We start from the raw sequence: 20,010 nt of genomic DNA, 5'->3' as shown, positions 1-20,010 counted from the left end.
CGAAGGCCCGGCGAGGGTTCGGGGTGGAAGTGGGAGGAGTCGCGCGGAGTTCCGGCGAGGGGGCGGGGCGGGGCGGGGCCACGCAGCCGCACACGGCAGCCGGATGGAGCCCGACCCCGAGTCTACCGGGGCTGTGGAGGTCCCCGCGGGGCGTGTGCTCAGGTGCGGCGCCGGCCAGACGCGGAGTCAGCGGGCCTGGGGCGTGCGGGGAGACGCGGGTTCGAGACCGTGCGCGCGGGGCTGACTCAGCTTCTCTTTCCCGCTCCCCTTTCTCAGCGCCCGGGAACTCGTCGCCGCTCGCGCGCGGCCCCAGAAGCTGCCCCAGCGGTCACATGGCCCCAAGGACTTTCTCCCCGACGGCTCGGCCGCCCAGGCCGAGCGCCTGCAGCGGTGTCGCGAGGAGCTGTGGCAGCTGCTGGCCGAGGAGCGCGTGGAACGCCTGTGAGGAGGCGGACCCGGGGCGGGCGGGCCGGCGGGCGGGAACTTGAGGGGCGCCCGGGAAACCCACCTGTGCCCCACACTGCTCGCCAGGGGCAGCCTGGTGGCCGCCGAGTGGAGACCGGAAGAGGGCTTCGTGGAATTGAAGTCTCCTGCGGTGAGCAGCGGGGTCGGGTTCGGGTTATGTTGGGGGGATGCCGCGGACCCGCCTTCTGCCTGCTCTCTCTCCCTTTGTGAGACTGGCCGTGGCTCCCCCACACAGGGCAAGTTCTGGCAGACCATGGGCTACTCCGAGCAGGGCCGGCAGCGGCTGCATCCCGAAGAGGCCTTGTATTTGCTGGAGTGTGTGAGTGGGGCGCTCCCGGCGCATGGGAGGGAGAGCAGGTACCGCTGCATGAGCCGGCTGCAGGGACTCCGGTGCCCCCACTTCCCTGCTCCCCTCGGCTGAACCTCCCCTCCCCCTGGTAGGGTTCCATCCAGCTCTTCCACCAAGACGTACCGCTGTCCATCCAGGAAGCTTACCAGCTGCTGCTGGCCCACGATGCTGCAGCTTTCCCCAAGTACCAGGTACCTGCCGACCTCCCAAAGAGTCATTTTGGGGTGCTGCTCGGAACCCAGAACTGAGGGTGCCACAGGGAGCTGTGAACTTGGGATGCAGGGGCAGGGGTTAAGTAGGGACCGGTGTGGATGTAGGAACACATGGGGTGTATGGCTAGAGTGGACGGTGGGCTGGAGTGCTCCCCTCTGAAATTCAGGGCAAGAATGGGAACAGAAGCAGATGGAGGAGCGTCCAGGAACCCCACAAAACCATAAGTGGTGTCAGGGAAGCTGGGAGAAGGGTGGCTTTACAAGTAACCGGGCAGGATGGGGGATGTTCCTGGATGTGCCCCCAGAGTCACATGCAGGGGACCCAAGGAAGACCCTCTGTCACTCCTGGTTGTGGGACTGTGGGGAGACGGCCCCAGCCTTGTGCTACGTGCTATCCAGACCTGGGGATCAGATGGCCCAGGGCAGGGTTCTTTCCTGAGACCAGCTATTCTGAACTTGCACAGGACATTGTCACTAGCCTCTGAGCACGGTCAGGAGATGAGGGACAGAGCTGGCTTTGGGGACTGTGTCTGGGATGTCCTGTGGTCCAGTCAGTCCCAAGAGGGGCAGGAAATGACTGGTGTCTGCAGAATCTTCTGGGTTGTAGAGTGGATCTCTGAACTGTTGTTTCTTTTTAACCTTTGAGGTCTTCAGCCACCTGAAACGACTGGGCTACGTGGTTCGTCGATTCCATCCAAGGTCATTCACCGTCCTTCATCCTCCCATTCCTTCTAGTCCTGGGACCCTGCCGGCCGGGATGGAAAGTGGCCACGGGGGGCTTGGGAAGGACGCATGCTGTAGTGGGCACATGAGAGGACAGGTCTGTGGGTGTGCTCGCTGTGTTCTGAGGGTGCGACAGGGCGGGCTCCTGGCACTGGGGAGGCGTGCGGGCCCATGTTGAGTGTGCGTTGGCAGTGGGGGGGTCTTGCATTTCTTACGCTGGGCGAGACGGGTTCTGCCCCCTTGGTCAGCCAGCACTGCTAAAAGCCTCAGGGACTGGGGGAGAGTAAGGCAGGAAAACTTGAACACACACGTTCTTTATTTCCTCAGAATACTCTGTCCTAAAGACATACCCACAGCCGTGTGCGTGTCATTGGGTTCATTAGTACTGGTTGCTCACTGGGTCCAGGCCCAGGATTCGTCACTGGAAATGGCCAGATCACCCTGGGCCCACAGAGCTTGCGTGGGGCAGGGACCCCATGCTGTCCCTGACACTTTTCCAAGTCCGGTGTTTGGAAACAGTCTGTATGTGTTCAACAAGTATGGGCATGTGGTCACGGATTAGCAAGAGTTAATCCCTCAGTGCAGCTCCGAGAAAGTTCGGTCAGTGGTGTACCAGGGTAACCTGAGTGACCAGAGCAGAGTCATTTCTCTCGACTCGAGTTGAGCTTAGTTGTCTGGCTAGTAGCTGCTGTGTTAAGAGAACAGTGGAGTCATAAGGGGTGGTGTCCACGGTAATATCACGCAGCAGAAGGGATTGTGGAGCATTTTGTCAGTGCAATGCTGCAGTGCCAACTTTTTAGGGGGAAGGGGGACCATGGGCAAGGTTAGTTGGCATCCATGTAGAAGCAGATATTGCCAGGGGTGTGGTAGAGTTCTTCATCTTTGTGCTTCCGTGCTGGCCAAGCGTGGATTTCCTCACCAGTGGTTGGTTACTGACTGTGGACTGCGTGGAAATACTAATCCGGAGGCCTGGACGAAGGCCTGCCTGGGCCTCTCTGGAGTGCTCGTGTGGACTCCTCGTGTAGATCCGTCCGGGGCTCTAGCCTCGAGTCTGACCTGGCCCGGTCACTTGTTCTCTGGGCCCAGGCTCCGGCCAGCCCTGCTTGCTGCTTCAGAGGTGGCTCTGTGGTCCCCATCCTCCCACTGTTGTCCCCCCACAGCTCTGTCCTGTCCCCTTACGAGAGGCAGCTGAATTTGGACGGCAGCACCCAGCACTTGGAGGATGGTACTGGCAAGAGGAAGAGGAGGAGCTCCAGCCCTTGGTAGTGCTGGTGGCTGGGACATGCGGGCTTGCTCAGCTTTACGGTAGCTTCACAGGGCTCAGGGCAACTCAAGGGGACATGTGCATCTCAGCCATCAGGAGCAGATGGCTGTTTTCTTCCCATGCACCCCAGGTCTGTAAATAAGAAGACCAAGTCCCCAGAAGACATCCTGCATCCTGAGAACCTGGCAGCCTCCAGCCCACACCCCGAGGAGAAAGCCCAGGAGTCGTTCCCCAGAAAGGACCTGGCAGGCCCCTTGCTGGGGTCCCTGGAGCTCTTCCCTGACCTGGCCAGGGAAGGAGTGGGCCACAGCAGCGACACAGAGAATGGGGTCACGGGACCAGCTAAGCCACGCTGGGACTTCGAGCAGATCTCCTTCCCCAACATGGCCCCCGATAGCCGCCATACCCTCCTGGCGGCCCCAGCCCCGGAGCTGCTCCCCACCAATGTTGCTGGGCGGGGCACAGATGCCGGCTCCTGGTGCCAGAAACTGAACCAGCGGAAGGAGAAGCTATCACGGAGGGAACGGGAGCAGCAGGTGGAGGCCTGGCACTTCCGGAAAGATGTGAACTCGGACCCGGAGGTGCGGCGCTGCTCTGGCTGGCGGGAATACAAGGAGCTGCTGCAGAGGAGGCACCTGCAGGAGAGCCAGGGCCCCGCCCCCCACCTGTGGGACCAGCCCATCACCCCCCTGGTGAACCCCAGCCAAGCCGACTCCCCAGGTACCCACAGCCCCCAGGCTGCCAGCAGACAGCTGGGACTTGGGATACAGGAACCTGCAGGGCAAGGATTAAGTTGGTACGTAGGCCAAGGGGGGTGAGAATTATGCATGGGTCCCCATGTTCACCAACAAGCTTGTGACCAGAGCAAGCTGTTGCCACCAGGGAGCCACGGTCCCTTCTCCTGTTGGCTGAACAAGGAGGTACTGTCTGGAAGGCATACTCTGGAGCAAGGCTGGTATGGTGTAGGCAGGACGTGAACAGACTCAGAGCTCTGTAACGTCTACAGGGGGCCTAGTAGATGCAGGGCATTAGATCAGGGCTTCCAAGTTCTTCACATCCGAATTCCAGGGAAGCCACGATTAAGTAGCATTGGGAAACAGGACAGGTCTGCTAAACAAGATCGCAGGCTCAGAAATGCCACGGGGGCCGGCTGGTGACTGGCCTGCCCATCGCCAACTTGCTTCTCACTATCCCTGCAGCGGCTGTCCTGGACCGCATCTCTGTGCTTCAGACCACACACCTGGCTGATGGGGCTGCACGGTGAGTCCCCAGCTTGCAGCCCCTCGCTGCTGGTGGGGCGAGGGGCCTTGCAGGGTCAGTCCCTGGGACCAGCAGACTGTGTCCTGAGGCCTCTTCCCTTCCCCCAGGCTGTCGGGAAAGTCTGGAGGCCTGGAGATAAGTTTTGACGTCTACCAGGCTGATGCTGTGGCCACATTCCGCAAGAACAGCCCTGGCCGACCCTATGTCCGGATGTGCGTGAGTGGGTATGATCCGAGTGCACCCTGCCCCTCTCTCCCCCTCTGGCCAGGCTACCTGCTGCAGGAGAGGAGCCTGAAGTCCGAAGAGCTTTGAGGACCCACACAAGGCCCATCCAAGCCTGTTCTGTTCTGTGGGAGTCCAAGCTGCTAATGGCTGACTCGTTATCTCCTGTCATTTCAGTTCCAGTGTAGCTGGGCGGGATCTATGGCCAGCCTTTCCAGACCCAGGGCTCAGGGCCTCCCTGGGCTCAGCTGACGGATGTTGTCTGCAGACAGAAGAGCCCAGGTGGAGCGCTCTGGCTCACCGCCTGACTGGTCCCCCGCCCTGCTGCCTGGGCCCTCTGAGGGGCCCGCAGCCTGGGCGGCCCCATCACAGCTGAGCTCTCCCCTCGCAGGTTTGACGAGCCTGTCCCAGACCTGTGCAGCCTCAAGCGCCTGTCCTACCAGAGTGGGGATGTCCCTCTGATCTTCGCGCTGGGCGATCATGGCGACATCTCCTTCTACAGCTTCAGGGACTTCACGCTGCCCAGGGACCTTGAGCACTGAATGCAGGGTGCTGGGAGGGGGACCCCACCTGTCTGTTCTCAGGGATTCAGCTGCTTCCTGTGCCCCCAACTCTACCTGTAGTCCCAGCCTCCCTGGCCTGGCTACCTGCTGCCAACTGCCCACCTGAGATTGCTGCCTTGCAGGGTCCTCCCTTTATAACTCGCCTGGACCTCAGACCCAGGAGTGGGAGGCGGGAGAGAGGACTCTGCCTCGAATGAGAGGTGCCTGCTTCCTGCCATAAAGCCAAAGCCATTAAAAAACGGAGCTCCTGTGTGCTGTCCGCGTGCACTGGGCAAACCTCCACCCATCCCGGGAACGGACTGGAGCCTCTTCTGTTGGACCCTCAATTGGGTGAACCGCTTTGGGGCAGTGGCAGAGAGCAGAACAGAAGGCTGGCCCCCGTCTCCACCGACCCTGGGCCCCGAGTTCACTCCTCCCCACCAACCCTACCCCCGGGCTCCCCCTAAAAACTCCCGCCACTGGCCCTTGGGGCTTCGCGCTCTTGCCGGTCCCCGCAGAAGACACGGAGGGCCCTGGTGCGTGGGGCCCACCCGAAGAAAGGTCCCTGGTTGCGACACCCTCGCAGCAATTACCCAAAATCTGGCCGGGTGTCCGAGACGCCACCGGCTCGCGGCCCTGCCCTGCCGGCTCGGGGGTGGGCGCGGCGGGCTGAGGGCGGGCAGGCTGACCTCTCCGGCGGGCTGGGAGGCGTTCGGGAACTACTTCCTCCTCGGGGAGGCGGCGGGACACTGGGCGCGGCGCGCCGTCCTGCGGCCAGGTGCGCGCAGGTGAGCGGGGCGGGCGGGCTGCGCCGCGTGCGTCCTCCCCGGCCGGGCCCGCCCCCGCCCCCGAGCGCGCCGGGGCCGCGGATTGGCCGGCGCACGGTCCCGCCCCCGATCGGGGGCGCCCCGTGCGTCTCCGCCCCGTCGGCGCGGGCCGGGAGGCGGGCCGCGGGGGCCCCGGCCGGCCGGCTCGCCCTTTATGTAAATAGCGGCCGCTCCGCCCCCCGGCTGGCCGCGCCGGAGGTGAGCAGGAAGGAGACGGCAGCCCGGCAGCCCGTGAGCCGGCGCACGGAGCGAGAGGAGCGGCAGCCGAACGCCGAGGGGCGCCTTGGCTTCAGGCAGGGCCGGACTGGGGTTCCAGGTGAGGCACCCGCGCGGACCCACTTAGCGGGCGCGCCCACCACTCGGTGCGGTCGAGACCCCTGGCGAGTGGGCGGAGAGGGCTGCGCACAGGTCCGTCCGCCTCGCCCTCGTCCGGGTCGCTGGACTCGTCTAGGAATCGGACACCTGTGGAAAGTGGCGCCGGCAAACTTTGTCAGACTCGCTCGCGGTTAGCGAGCTTGGGTTTGGGTTTGCACTCCAGGGTCGGCTTTGGGAGAACAAGGGACCAGGTGTCCGGCCGGCTGGGTGCGGGGCCCCCGCAAGCGGAGACGGAGACCCCGGGCCCACGTGCAGGGCGCCCGAGGGGGAATGCGCGCGTCTGCGGTCGGTCACCCTCCTCTCCACGGGCGGCGGCCGAGCGCGTTCCCTCGGAGGCTTAGACCCTGCCATCTGGGCTGCTCCCCGCCGGCCCTTTATGCCTTCTAATCCCCGGACGCAGGAAGCCTGCGGGAGGGACCTCGGGTCTCGCGGCCTGACTCAGCCCCTCGTCCCTTGGGACACCTTTAAGCGCCGGCACCCCGCTGAGGGACCGGGGGATTGCGCTGCGGGGACTGGCGAGCGACAGGAGTTCTTTGCTAGGGAAAGTTGTATCTTGTGTTGCTGGCTGGTTGGTGGACACATTGCGAGGGTAACCAGGGGAGCAGGTGTGGCTCTCGGAGGCGCTCACCTGAGACAGGTGAACCTTGGGTGAGGAGGGCGGGGCTTGTGCCCAGCCTCTCCCTCTTCCCAGCGGCTCCATTTGCAGGTGCAGGCCGCCTTAACCCAGGCTCCTGGGACGCCTGTCAGGGTGCACAGGGGATTCCCAGCAAGGAGGAATGGGTGTGTCAGGGCGACCCGGAAAGCCAGGTGGGAACGACGGCTGTGGCCCAGCCCCTGGGACGCCAAGGTTTGAGTGGCTTTTGAGAAACCGTAGTTAGGGTGTGGGCCAGGCCTTGCCTGGGTGGTTGCAATTTCGGGGAGGACTGTTTTCAGGCACTGTGTTGGTCCACTTAAAGTGCTCTGAAGTGAGAATGGCCCAGTCTTTGCAGACCCATCCCTAGAGTCTTTGGGGTCTGGGTTCTGGTCTGGAGTCAACAGGTGAATACAGTTTAACTGGTATTTTCATCTCTTAACAGGCAAAGCAATGTGAAGAGAAAGGGGCCCCAAACCCCAAGCGACCCCCATTGCTTTAAACAATAGAGAAATAGGCTGGGGGTGGGGACTGAAGCATAAAGGAAGATGGAAGGAATTTCCCCTCTGGCCAGATGATCTTGAGTTCCCAAACACTGTTCCAGAAGTGTTTAGTCCTTTCAGATCAGCAGGTATATTTTTATTTTCAAATTAACGTTTTCGCTCTAATACTGGCAACAGGTGGGGCTGGGCCAGGCTGAAGCCAGGACCTTGGAACTGCACCTGGGCCTCCCACATGGGAGGCAGGGGCCCAAGATTTGATCTGTCACCTGGTGCCTTCCGGGGTGCTTGTCAGCACCCTGGTGTGGGGTGGAGGCCCATGTAGCAGCTGCTTCACCTGTCCCCAGGCCTCGGCCCAGGTGTCAGATGGGCCTGGCTGAGTTCTAACGAGGGGACCTTTGACATGCTGAACTGTTCTCATGGTCGTGCCCAGATGGGCGTGACATGTCCCATATGGCCTGACATGCATGTACCCTTCCTTGGGTGCGCCTTAAGTGCACCCGCATCTTCTGGTAGACACCTAGACCTTGTGGAGGTGATCTGGGAGGGGGGCAGTGAATTGGACTCTTGGAAACCAGCTGAGCAGAGCATGCTTTGGGAACCTCTCCAACCTTCTAGAGGTCATGGCTTTTCCACTGAGGACAAACCCTGAGCCCCATCTTTGCTGCTTCCCTTGCTCCTTGGGAAAGCTGGGAGTGAGGCTGACCAGACCCCAGCTGCCAGGCTTTCCCCAGCCTGCAAGCTAATCTGTCCAACAGCGTCCTGCTCTGGCAGGGGGGAGGGTCCCCCAGTGGCGGGGGAGGGTGCATTCCTGCGCTGCTATGTTGCCTTGAAGGTTTCCACCAGCTCCACAGTGCCCCCACCCCTCAGCCTCCCTTGAGGAGGGGGTGTTCTCTCCTGCAAGGACAGACTGGGGCGGGGGGGGGGCGAACTTCTACCATCGGTCCGTAGGAACCTGCCTGCCATAGCCCCAGCATCTCCTGGAGAAGCATGGGGGCTCAGTTTCCCAGGGCTGGCCCAGCCTTCCCTGTTTTGGAGGTCATTGTCAGCAGCTGCTGAGGCATCTAATCCAGGGCCAGACTAGAGACCCTCATCTGTCTAAGCTGGGAGTTGAGTGGATTCTTGAGCCAGGAGAAGCCGCCTTGGGCGGGGGTCCAGGGAGCGGTTAGGTGCCTGCCTGACTCTCCCTTTCAGGAATTCAGCCAAGGCTGTTGCTCAGGGTTTGGCAAGAATTTCTGGGCCAGGGACTCCTGGACCCTGGAAAATACCTTATTAATATTTAATCACACTTGGGGCCTAGCAGCTAAAGTCCTTGCCTTGAATGCACTGGGATCCCATATGGGCGCCAGTTCTAATCCCAGCAGCTCCACTTCCCATCCAGCTCCCTGCTTGTGGCCTGGGAAAGCAGTCGAGGACAGCCCAAAGCCTTAGGACCCTGCACCCGCGTGGGAGACCCGGAAGAGTTTCTGGCTTCTGGCTTTGGATCGGCTCAGCACCAGCTGTTGCAGTCACTTGGGGAGTGAATCATCAGATGGAAGATCTTCCTCTCTGTCTCTCCTCTCTGTATATCTGCCTTTCCAATAAAAATAATTAAGTCTTTAAATATATATATATTTAATCACACTCTTGGTGGGAGCCGGCTGGCCAGGGGGAGGTCTGAGGCATGCACAACCCTAGGGTGTCCACAGGGTGATGTCTTGTGGACAAAGTCTTGAGAGCTCTGGGATGCTACCTAAGTAGTCTGTGGTTGGTGACTAGAACCCACTTTGCCTAGTGTATTAATCTCTGGTCAGTCACCTGTTCATTCATTGACTAGCAAGGGTGTATTTGCACCTCCTGTGTGCCTGTGTATCCTGGACAGCGTAATCTTCAAACCAAGCACAGATCTCTGATGTCACGGAACTCTCTTCAAGGCGGGACGTGTGAGTGACAGGAAGGAAATGAATGGATCAAGATGTTGAAAGGCAACATCAGGGGCCAGTGTTGGTGGCAGTGACCTAGGCTAGGCCTGTGGTGCTGGCATCCCATATGGGCCCAGCTGGTTAGACTTACAGCTGCTCTGTTTCCAGTCCGTCTCCCTGTTAATGACCTGGGAAAACAATAGAGGATGGCTCAAGTGTTTGGGCCTCTGCACCCACATAGAAGACCCAGATGAAGTTCCTGGCTATGGTAGCCACTTGAGGGGTGAACCAGCAGTGGAAGAAAGATGTCTTTCTCTTCTCCCCTCTTGCCCACATTTCAAGTAGATAAACTTGTTGAATAAAGTTTTTATAAAGGCCAGTAAGGTAGCTCAACAGGCTAATCCTCTGCCTGTAGCATCAGCTTCCCATATCCTATAGGTGCTGATTGGAGTCCCAGCTGTTCCACTTCCCCCCTTTTTCTAAGTTTATTTTTATTGGAAAGGCAGATTAGATTTATGGAAGGGAAAGACAGAGAAAGATCTGTCCTCTGGCCACAACAGCCAGAGCTGAGCCGGTCAGGGGCCAGGAGCTTCCTCCAGGTCTCCCACACGGGCACAGGGTCCCAAGGTTTTGGACCATCTTCTGTTTTCCCAGACCACAATCAGGGAGCTGGATAGGAAGTGCAGCAGCCAAGACGTAAACTGGTGCCCATATGGGATGTTGGCACTTGCGAGGTGAGGATTTGGCCACTAAGGCTTCCTGCTGGATTATCTGAGAAAGCAGTGAGGGATGGCCCTAATGCTTGGACCCCTGCACCCTTGGAGACCCAGAAGAAGCTGCTGGCTTCGAATTGGCTCAGCTCCGGCCCTTGTGGACAGCCTGATTGAAGGGCCTCTGCGGGTCTTTGGCCTCGCAGCCCTGGGTGGGCTGCTACCATCCCTTCCTGACAACTTCTTGGGACAGCAGGTCAGGATCCCAGAATGGGGCTCTATTGGTCGAGCTCAGACTGCCTGCCCACCCTGGCCCCGGGCAAGTAAGTTATCCATCTCATCCCAGGAAGGGTTCTGCTTTTCCATGGGCATGTCTGTGTCCTGTTGCTATCTTTCCTGGAGTCTGGTGTTGGCTGACCGCAGGGTTCTGAAGCTCCCCCACATTCAGTGTGGGTGGGCACGGGGACCATGATTGTGCCCCCACTCCCTGCAACCCTACCTTTCCCCGTGACTGATGTGAGTTTGGTGATGTGTGTGATGTGCTTCAGGTAACTTGCCTCAGCCAGCTTCTGTGCCTTTTATCCTCTCGCAGCAGCTCGGAGGGGCAGTTGCTAGGCTGTAGGTGGAGGATCAAGCTGCCTGGGACAGCCCGGGCCTTGGCGAAGCAGTCACAGGTGTCTTCAGTTGTTGCTCCGGCTGACAGAAGCCGGAAGGGGTCAACAGCTGCCCCGGTGCTTCGAGCCCTGCCCCTCAGCTCCAGCTGGCAGGAGCTGCAGGGGCGTTCTCACATCCGCCACACGGGAGACCAAAGCCACACGCACAGGCCACACACAGGATGTCGGGGAAGGGAGGGGAGCCCACTACTCCTCACCCTGTGCTCCTGCAGAGTAGAAGGAGCCTGTGGTTGTGGACTCATCCTTGGACCCTCTTTGAGGACTTGGTCCGGGGCTAAGCCCTTGGCACACCCCCAGGTTGGGCTCAGCTTGGCCAAGCCTGGGGCTCATGGGGGTGCAGCTGAGCCCAGAAACTCCCAGTAGGGCCAGCCGAGGACGGACACAGGGACTTGGGAATGCTCTTGCTCCTTCCACAAGCAGGTGTGCCAACAAGGGCAGGGGGCTTGAGACCAGCCCAGCCCCTGGGGGTTCTTCTCTCTGCCTCCACTCATCTCAGATGGCTGGGGTATAGGGTAGGCAGAGGATGGAACCGAAAGGCCGGGCCTGAATCTTAAGCTCCTTTGTGTGTTCCAGGTAGGCCTCAGGGTGGAGTGTTCTGCCAGCAGTAGCAGTGTTGGGACTACTGAGAAGAGATGGGAATTGCTGGGTTAGCTGCTCCCAGGGAATTTTCAGGCTTGTTCCCCACCGAAGTTAGTTTGCCAGGCCCTGCTGGAGTCGTGATGTCCTCTGGTCCCTTGAAGCCAAGGCCTTGTAGCCACTGCCACCCTCTGTGGCTGTCCCAGCCTTTGTACCTTTTGTTATCTAAAGGGATGCAGAGCGCACCAACAAAGCTGCTAGCCGGATGGTGGGAGCCCCGCCCTCACTGCTACCTGGGGTCCCCGGGGTGGCCTGCCCTGCCTGCCCAGGAGCCAGAGAAAGCCATCATTGCCAACCCGGTGCCCCTCTGCCAGCATGTGTGAATTTTCAGTAGGTGCTTCCTGCCTTGGCTGTGTGAGAAGCCTCGGGCCAGAAGCCTTCTGCCCTTTCTGTGGCTACAGTCTAGCCGCCAGGGGCTGAGCATGTTCTGTCACCCTGTTACTGGTCACGTCTCGTTTGCCCCATAACTTCTCAGCAGCACAAGGCTGGGGTGAGCATTTGTGGGACTGGATGGTGGCTCATGCCCTCCCCCAATGCCCACAACTGATGCCTGTCAGGGAGCCCCAGCCAGGTCTGTGGAAAATGTAGGTGGCGGGGTCCCATATATTTGAGCCATCACTTCTGCTTCCCAGAGTGCGCCCTAGCAGGAAGCTAGGTATGTGGAGCGCAGCTGGGGCTCCACCCAGTGGAGCTCTCTCAGTATCCTAACCCATAGGTAAATACGCACCCAGTGGCCCTTGGAATGTACCATTTTGGCAGGAGGTGAGGTCAGATGCTGGGGGTCAGAGTCAAGGAAGACAGGATGGCCTTGGGCAGGTGATTTCTGATGTTCTGCTGCTGGGGGAGGCAAGGAGGTGTTCCAGAGAAACCCCGAGGGAACAGGGTCCCAGTGAGAGCTGGGTAGGTGGGGCTGATGTGTCAAGGGCATCTGGGGGAAAGAGCAGACTTGGGTCAGGACTGTCAGTGGCCCCCATTGGCAGCCGAGTGGAGTTCCTCTGTGCACACAGGAGCCCTGCTTTGTCGGATGTTCCAGAACAGTGCACAGACATGTCCCGTATTCAGTCTCTGTGCCTGGCACTCCTTTTGCTCTGGCCTTTCTCACCTCCTGGGCATCAGTCATCGGTGAGCACTCGCCAGGTACAGCAGTGACTTCCAGAGTCCCTGAGCGAGCCTAAGGGGACCTTGTGGACAGCCAGACGCAGAACTAGACTGTGGGTGTGCTGAGGTTCGGCAGGCGTTATGGAGGAGGGCGCGAGCCCTTCAGCCTGGCCACTGCATCTTAGCATCTCTCTTGGTGTTCTTGATGGCCCTGGGCCCTGCCAGAAATCATCCCGTGTACTTAGCCGCATCCGTCCTAATCTGGGAAGCACTCCCGATCCCAGAACTGGGCCTGTTCCATGGGGAGCCACTGTGCCAGGCGCCACCCCATGTGAGAGGGAACCCCAGCTGCCCTTGGAGGACACTGTGTGGGCTGTACAGCATAAGAGGCCGCCAGCATGGAGGAGCCGGACAGTGACTGGTCAGGCCCGGTCCTGTTAGTCCCAAGCCTGGGGCGCTTTGTCTTGGATTCTCCCTGCCTGAGAGTGGGCTGGGAAGATAAGATCTGTTCCACACCTCCAGGCCTGGGCCTGGCTTCCGGAGGCTTCTCCGCTGGGAACTGCCTGTCTAGGGTAGGCAGTCCTAAGGGGCTGCCTGGGGTGAGTGCAGCCAGGCCCTGGACCTGATACCCCACTTCCTTCAGGTGGCACTCGGGCAGTGTCTGCTTGGGAAGACATGGGCCTTTTGAGGCCCTGCACCACTCTCCGAGTGGATAGCACATGTGGGGGTGTGTCTGTGCAGGAACCCTCTGACCTGTACCATCCATCCTTCGCTGCTGCCCGAAGTCCCTAGACCTGGGGTCAGATCCAAGGCCGTGACTTCTACCAGGTGACCTGTGTGGGCTGCTGGCTGCTGCGGGCCTTGCCTGCATCCCCAGCCTCCTTGCCTGTCAGGTGGGGTTGATGTTCTGTGCACACATGCATGATCACGCCAGGATACTGTGGCTGGTGAGAAGGTGTGCTCTTACTCTCTGATGCCCTCTCCACATCCTCATCTGCCTGCCTGCTACAGCACCCCCACCCTTGCCTTGCTTGTGGCCCTTGAGCCTGGGAGGGGTGCTTAACCATATGCATCCCTCCCTGGGCTTGGCGGGGGGGAGGTGGCAGCTACAGGCCTCTCTACTGCTCCAGGGAGTTGCTTCCAGTTTCCTCTGGCTTCTGACCCAGTGACCTCGCACCCTCACCCCCATCCCAGGGGCGGGGGAGGGGCTGGTGCCAGAGCCTGCCGCCCTCCCCCACGGCTGGAATGCAGCAGCGGCAGGCTCCCTTTGCCCGCCCTGGGCCGAGATCTGTTTTCATTTCCCATCCCAGGAGCCTCCAGGGCTTTCCTGCTGGGTATAGGTCCGGCCGTGGGCCTCCAGTCCAGTGGGCACCCCAGCTTTGCCATTCTCCAGTGGAGTGGGAGACACACCCTGGCTGCTCCCTCAGGCGCGAAGGCGTGAATCTGTGGCTCTCCTGCCAGTGATAGCCTTGTGGGTTTTCTGATGGGGGCAGGGTGGAGAAGAGTGTGTTGTGGGAGCTAGTTCTGATGTTTGCTTTGGAAGGAGCCTGCCTGAATGCAGTGTTGGCCAGCCCTGGTTTGTCCAGGAGATGCCCCTTGCACACGCGTGGGGGCGGGCTGTGCCTCTCGGAGTGGCAGTCTGAAATCACACAGGGCCTGGTGCCTGGTCTTTGCTACCTCCCAGGAACCGCTTCCTTCAGGCCTAAGAAGACCCTCCCCCCACCTGGTTGGAGACAGCTGTCCCCTCCCCTAGCAGCAGCCCCAGAGCAAGTCCCCCAGAGCCTGGTGCTAAATGATTGGGGCCACTTCTGGAGCCCCCAAGTCTCCCAAGGACCAGGCTGGCTGCACTCCTGGGAGCCGGAAGTGGGAGTGCAGTGGGTCCTTACCCCCAGGACATTCCAGAAATAGCTTACCCTTGGTTTGGGTGGGTGGACGTACAGCCTGGGGGCCTTGAAGCGACTTTTACTGGGGCCTTGATGAGTCCTATATGAGCCCATGGGAACAGGTGCCTGCCTGAACTCACCCGATAAAGAATCCAGGGCAGTGTCACCTTGGATGGCAAGAAGTGCCAGGTGGAAGTTAGCAGGGTGCTGGGGTGTAGCACCAAGCACCCCACAACCTCATGGGATGGGGCAGCACCCCTGATCTGACTCCCATTGGTGGCTGGTGTTGGAGAGGCAGAGGCTCTAGATCCCGGGCGGCCTCCCTAAGGTTAGGAAGAAGAATTTGTTCAGATTATCTAGGGACCTAGAATTGCTCCAAGTCCATGTGGGAACTTCTGGAAACCGTGAGAGGGTAGCCTTTGGCAGGCTTCTTCACCCCATCTCTAGGGAGGCTTGGTTTCCCTCTCCCTTCAGCCACAGTTCTACGGGTTTTTTAGAAAACAGGTTAACAATTAAGCTAATTACGTGGGGCCTGCTGGCCGCCTCATTCATCCCTATAAAGCGGGGCTAAATGGCTCCCCACCCTCCCCAGCTTCTGCTCCCATCAGAAGGCCGCCAGTGAGCACTGAGTATTAAGCAGCTGGGACAGGCTTGGCAGCGAGGTTTCCCAGGTAGGGAGAGGAGCGACCCAGGCCTCTCCTGTGTTCCACAGCCCCTCCTCTTTCCCCAGGTCTTGCCTGTGCAGGAAAATGAGGCGGTTCCTCAGACCAGGACATGACCCTGCACGGGAGAGGCTGAAGCGGGACCTGTTCCAGTTCCACAAGGTATGTTGGGGCACCCGGGATGGGCAGGTGGCCTTCTCCTGGGCAGGACTTGACCTGGGGGAAACCCTGGCTGGAGTCAGCCCCCTCGGCCCCTGATCTTCACTGGCCATATAGCCCCTGCAGGTCACCACGTCAAGTTTCAGCTTCCCTACCGATGCGCTGCGCTGGGGCAGTGGGGGGAGGTGAAGCCACCTGCTCTACTTCCCTCCTTCCCCCCACCTGCCCTGCCTCATCCAGGCTCAAGGATGGGAAGATGAAAGGACATTGACCCTGCCAGGTGTAATGATGATGTCCCAGTGATGCCAGGTACCCTGGGGCATGAGAGACTTAGGCTGTGGCTGTTCCCTCACATGGCCCCTGAAGAAGGTGCCACTCTGCCTGCAGCCTGGACCAGGTGTCCTGAGGCACAGGGAGTCAGGCTTGGCGTTTAACCATCAGGTCTGGCAGCTGCTCCCAGAAGCTCCACCAGGCTTCCCCAGGAGGTTGGGGCCTGAGCGGGTGGCACTGGCGTTGCTCATTAGCCCCTCTTCTGGTGGTTGGGAATAATTAGCCTGCTCACCTCAGCTTTGATCCCTCAGCCTCAGGGTGGGCTGCTTGAAAGAGACCCCAGGGCATGCTGATGGAGGAGGTATCCGACTTAGGTGGAGGTGGGAGCCAGGGAACATCTGGCTAGCCTGTCTGTGAAAGGACTGTCTTGTCTTCTGTGAAACTCAGTGGCCTCACTGGTTGTCTCATTGGCTTGAGAAGTGCACAAGTGGCTTGCTCACATTCAAATCCAGTTTTGCTACTTAGAGCTGCGAGACTGTGCCGGTCACCCACACCCCAGGCCTGCCATGGGCTTACCTGGAATTAGGTGGCCTCAGTACTGGGCACATAAGGGCCAAGGAATGCTAGGGTTTGGGTTTTGGGGTGAGGATCTTCCCCCACCCCTTTGTGGCAGTGGTGGGTCCTGGCTCCCAGTGTGTTCTGCCATATTCCGCTAGCTTGCTTGCTGCACCCATGGGAGAAGGTGTCAGGGATGGAGAGTGACCGTTGTCTCAAACCAGCAACTTCCTCTCGCTGGTTTTCGGGCCACAGGAAATGGGAGTGTGGACATGGGCAGTTAGGGCCCTTGGGAGACCCGAAACTTGCTACCCTCACCCCCAGAGGGGAACCTCTGTGGATGCCTCCATGGGTCTCAAAATCCCAGCGGTCCCGGGGGGCCCAGCTGACCTTCAAGAGCCTACCCCTGGGCACTGCTAGGATCTCCCTTTATTTATTTATTTTTTTTTGAGACATATTTTTATTGTAAAGTCAGATATACAGAGAGGAGGAGAGACAGAGAGGAAGATCATCCATTCGATGATTCATTCCGCAAGAGGCCGCAACGGCTGGAGCTATGCCAATCCGAAGCCAGGAGCCCAGAGCCGCCTCTGGATCTCCCACACAGGTACAGGGTCCCAAGGTCCCAGGCCATCCTCAACTGCTTTTCCAGGCCACACACAGAGAGCTGGAATGGAAGTGGAACTGCTGGGATTAGAACTGGCACCCATATGGGATCCTGGAGTGTGCAAGGCGAGGACTTTAGCCGCTAGGCTACCGTGCCAGGTCCTAGGATCTGCCTTTAAAGGTGGCCCTGGTTCCAGCAGGAACCAGACCAACAGGCTCGGCAGAAATGAACCCCCACCCCAAAAGGTGGGACTGGGTGGGGCTGGGGTGGAAGAGTCTTCCCCCATCTCCTCTTACACCAGTGATCCCCCAACTTGGCCACCCCCAGCCTCAGGCCTGGTATTTCACCTAACCCCTAGGTCCCTCCTTCATTCACAAGCAAGAACACACGTTTATCACCAGCTGTATAAGCTGGCCAAAGCTTGGGCCATGGTCTTGGCTCTTCAAGACTAGGGGAGAGGGGCAGGTACTCCGCTGAAATTCCCTGTAGGGGGAAGCGGGGTAGAGGCCAGGAGGAAGGAGAGCACAGTGCAATGGGATTGGAGGGTACAGCCATGTTCTGGGGCTCAGCTAGGTCTGTGAAATGGGGCCACCTCTGACAGGAGCTAAGGTCCGAGCAGTTGGGAAATGTGGGATCCAGCACGAAAGAGGCCCACTGGTTCTGGGGCCAGCTGTATGGAGGGAGGCAATCATGAGCCCTGCCCAGTCGATGCCCCACTGGAGGGGGTGTGATCTGCTGTTGGTCGAGAAGCCTTGAACTAGGCAACTATTGGGAGGGAGGTGTAGTTAACGAGACCTGGTGATAGCGTGAAGGAGATGGGACAGGCTTGGCGTCCCTGTCCAGGCTGAGTGAGGAGAGACTGATCAGTTTTGATCGGGACAGGAAGAGCAGGGCCATCTCTGGAGGAGTGGTTTGGTCAGTGCTGACCTAGCGCTGGGCTGCCTAGATGCCCAGCAGGGTGGCCTGGTGCAGGTCACACTTGTCGCAGATGGAGGTACTCCAGAGACTGAAGGAGCTGTGGGGGTTAGGCCAGCCCCCAGCCATGGGCAGCGAGGAGAGGAGGTCAGTCCCCTGGGGCCTGTCCCCTTGCGATGACTGTGGTCATCAAAGCCAGTTCTCTGAGGGGGATAGGGAATTGGTCTAAACCAACTTTTAAAAATGTGTATAAAGAAGGGAAGACAGATCTCTTGTCTGCTGGTTTGCTCTCCAGATAGTTACGAGGGTCAAGGATGAGTCAAGCCAAAGCCAGGCGCTTCTGGAATCTGGGTGTGGGGCCCGGGCACCTGAGCGTTCCTCCGCTGCTTTCCCAGGAGCGTTAGCAGGGAGCTGAATCGGAAGTGGAGCAGCTTCAAGCTGGACATGGGCCTCTCCCTCTGCTGACCTTTTCATTCCCGTCCCCCACCCCATCACTGGATGATGTCCCTGAGCCAGGAACTTTGTCCCATGGCCCTGTAGCGGGAGCTGTGAGCCGGCTGGGTGCCAGGCATTGGCAGGAGAGACATGCCGTGGTTAGGAAGTGGTTCTGCTTCCTTGCTGTGTGGTAGTGTGCACATTCCCTCATCAGTGGCCTCGTGGCAGTTGCTGAATCAGGGCTGCTGTGCACAGTGCTTCAGTGGTGCCTGGCATGTAACCGGCCTTGTCGTGGCTTCATGCTACAGTGCCCAGGTGAGCAAGCTGAGGCTTCTGGGGCTCCTACAGCCTGAGCCGAGCGTGTCCTGAAGGGCCCTGGCTGCAGCTGGAGGTGTCCCAGTTGTGTCTGATGGGCTGTGGCGCCTTTGGCTGGTGGCGCCACCTCTCTGAGCCCTCACCTCACCTGTGATGTCATGGTTTGTTGGGGAGGAGGGGAAGGATCTCAAACCCACAAGTCAGCTAGCTCTGAGAACCTCAGAGCGGGGACATGGGGGCCTGGCTGGGGAGGAAGTGACTCAGGTAAAACCCCTTTCTTCAAGTCTGCGGGGCTGCTCCTTCCCGGGAGACTTCCACAGCAGCGGTGCTCCAGGCCCAGAACCACGCAGTGGGCTCCTGACTGGCTGCCTCAGCCCAGATCGGGGGTTGTCTTGATTTTTGTATGACTGGGGCCCCTGGTGTCAGGTGGCAGCCACACAGGGAGAACCAGGCTGCTGCCAGCCAGAGCCAGGAATCTGAGCTGACTACACCCAGTATCGGGCAGAGGTGCCCAGCCAGCAGGGTGGGTGTGTCTCATTGGCCCTGGGCTGCCTCCTGTGGCTCTGAGCCCCACCCTGCCACACCCTGACGGTGCCTGCTCCTTCGTGGTTCCACTCAGGACCTCCTTGGCCTGAGCAGGATGGAGGGCCCCACTGTCTGGGACTCGAAGCCTTTCCTGGCCGCCTCCCCTTTTGGGCACCTGCTGGTGTGGAGAGGTGGGGTTTTCTCACACTCACTCCTGGCTAGGGTTGCAGTTAGAGCTGTAGCTTGGCGGCGCCTGCAGATCTCCATTCCTCCTAGCTCCGCATCAAAGGGCTGCATTGTTCTCCCCTGCCATGGCAGAGGTCACCTGAGCCAGGCAGCAGGATGGGGCAGGGCCCGATAGGCTGGTGCCAGGGTCAGGAGGTGGCAGGAGGGTAGCTGCCAGGCTTTGGGAGCCCTGGGCAGCTGCTCTAGATGGAAGGGGCAGCCTCTTCTGCCCAGGTAGGTGCCTCCTATAAGGTGGGTGTTGGGGGGGGTCACTTACACCTCCTGTCCCAGGTCCTGCAGACTGTTAGGAGCATCCATGTAAGGGATGGCTGGTGCGGGAATCCCTGGAGTCTTGGCTTATTGCATGGTATCCCCAGGACCCGGAGCCGGGGTTTCTAGCTCCTCTCCGAGTCCACATCCCTCCTTCCCTCATTTCCCTCCATCCTGAGGGCCCCTATGCTTCCCTACCCAGCAGCCCCTGTCCACTGCCTCCTGGAGTTGCTTCAGGAATTTTTGGGCCTCCCTTCCCCATCCCAGTAGCAGCCCCACAGGATGGGGTGGGGAAGTCCTGGGGCTGGGGCCATGCTCACCTGTGGCTCCTCATGCTCCCGACCATGGGGGAGAGGATTGGAAAGTGGCAGTGAACAGGGCCACAGTACCCCTGGATCCCGAAGGAAGTGAGGTCTGCCAGAGAGGGGCTAAAGGATGAGCCCCCAACCCCTCCCTCTGTCTTTGGATTAGAGCAAAGACTGACTTGAAGAAGATACTGGGAGAACTGCACATGAACCATCCAGGGACGTGTTGGCTCCTTGGTGGACTTTGCTGCAGGTGCCTTGAGGTTGAGCGATAAGCCATGTGTGTAGCTGTGACTTTCTGAGAAGCCATAGCCTACAATCGCTTAAACTTTCATATTGACCCCAACGTTTCTTACAGTTGCTTTAAAAACTAAACACAATGGAAGGTGAAGCTTAGAACTCAGTCCGAGTCCAGGCTGTGTTCTTGAATTCCGAGTTTCCGGCATCCTTGAGAGATTCTGTGACTGAATCGGATGCCTGTTCTCAACAGCAGCT

At 59.6% G+C, this 20,010-nt stretch overlaps 2 protein-coding genes across 3 annotated transcripts in view; both read left to right on the top strand.

The window, feature by feature from the left end:
* Positions 1-30: 30 nt before the first annotated feature.
* Positions 31-5,306, top strand: TSEN54 (tRNA splicing endonuclease subunit 54). Of its 2 annotated transcripts, none has more exons than XM_058676136.1 (11): positions 31-162; positions 277-441; positions 532-595; positions 701-784; positions 907-1,005; positions 1,673-1,725; positions 2,910-3,011; positions 3,144-3,733; positions 4,213-4,273; positions 4,381-4,485; positions 4,887-5,306. In XM_058676136.1, the coding sequence occupies exons 1-11, from the start codon at positions 104-106 to the stop codon at positions 5,035-5,037; spliced, it is 1,533 nt and encodes a 510-aa protein (XP_058532119.1). In that variant the 5' UTR covers positions 31-103; the 3' UTR covers positions 5,038-5,306. The 2 variants fall into 2 exon arrangements, with proteins under 2 accessions (XP_058532119.1, XP_012784636.2); XM_012929182.2 differs by having other exon boundaries at positions 32-162; positions 4,381-4,497.
* An 855-nt stretch (positions 5,307-6,161) lies between these two features.
* LLGL2 (LLGL scribble cell polarity complex component 2) overlaps positions 6,162-20,010 on the top strand; it is a 29,478-nt gene continuing 15,629 nt past the window's right edge. The window contains exons 1-2 of the mRNA XM_058676657.1: positions 6,162-6,180; positions 15,003-15,096. Coding sequence (XP_058532640.1) covers positions 15,022-15,096 — 75 coding nt within the window. The 5' untranslated portion in view covers positions 6,162-6,180; positions 15,003-15,021. The remainder of the gene's footprint in view (positions 6,181-15,002; positions 15,097-20,010) is intronic.

The sequence above is a fragment of the Ochotona princeps genome, chromosome 17 (assembly GCF_030435755.1).
Source record: "Ochotona princeps isolate mOchPri1 chromosome 17, mOchPri1.hap1, whole genome shotgun sequence".
Taxonomy (NCBI): domain Eukaryota; kingdom Metazoa; phylum Chordata; class Mammalia; order Lagomorpha; family Ochotonidae; genus Ochotona; species Ochotona princeps.
The sequence above is the reverse complement of the archived record's forward strand: the minus strand, read 5'-3'. Positions and strand labels throughout refer to the sequence as shown.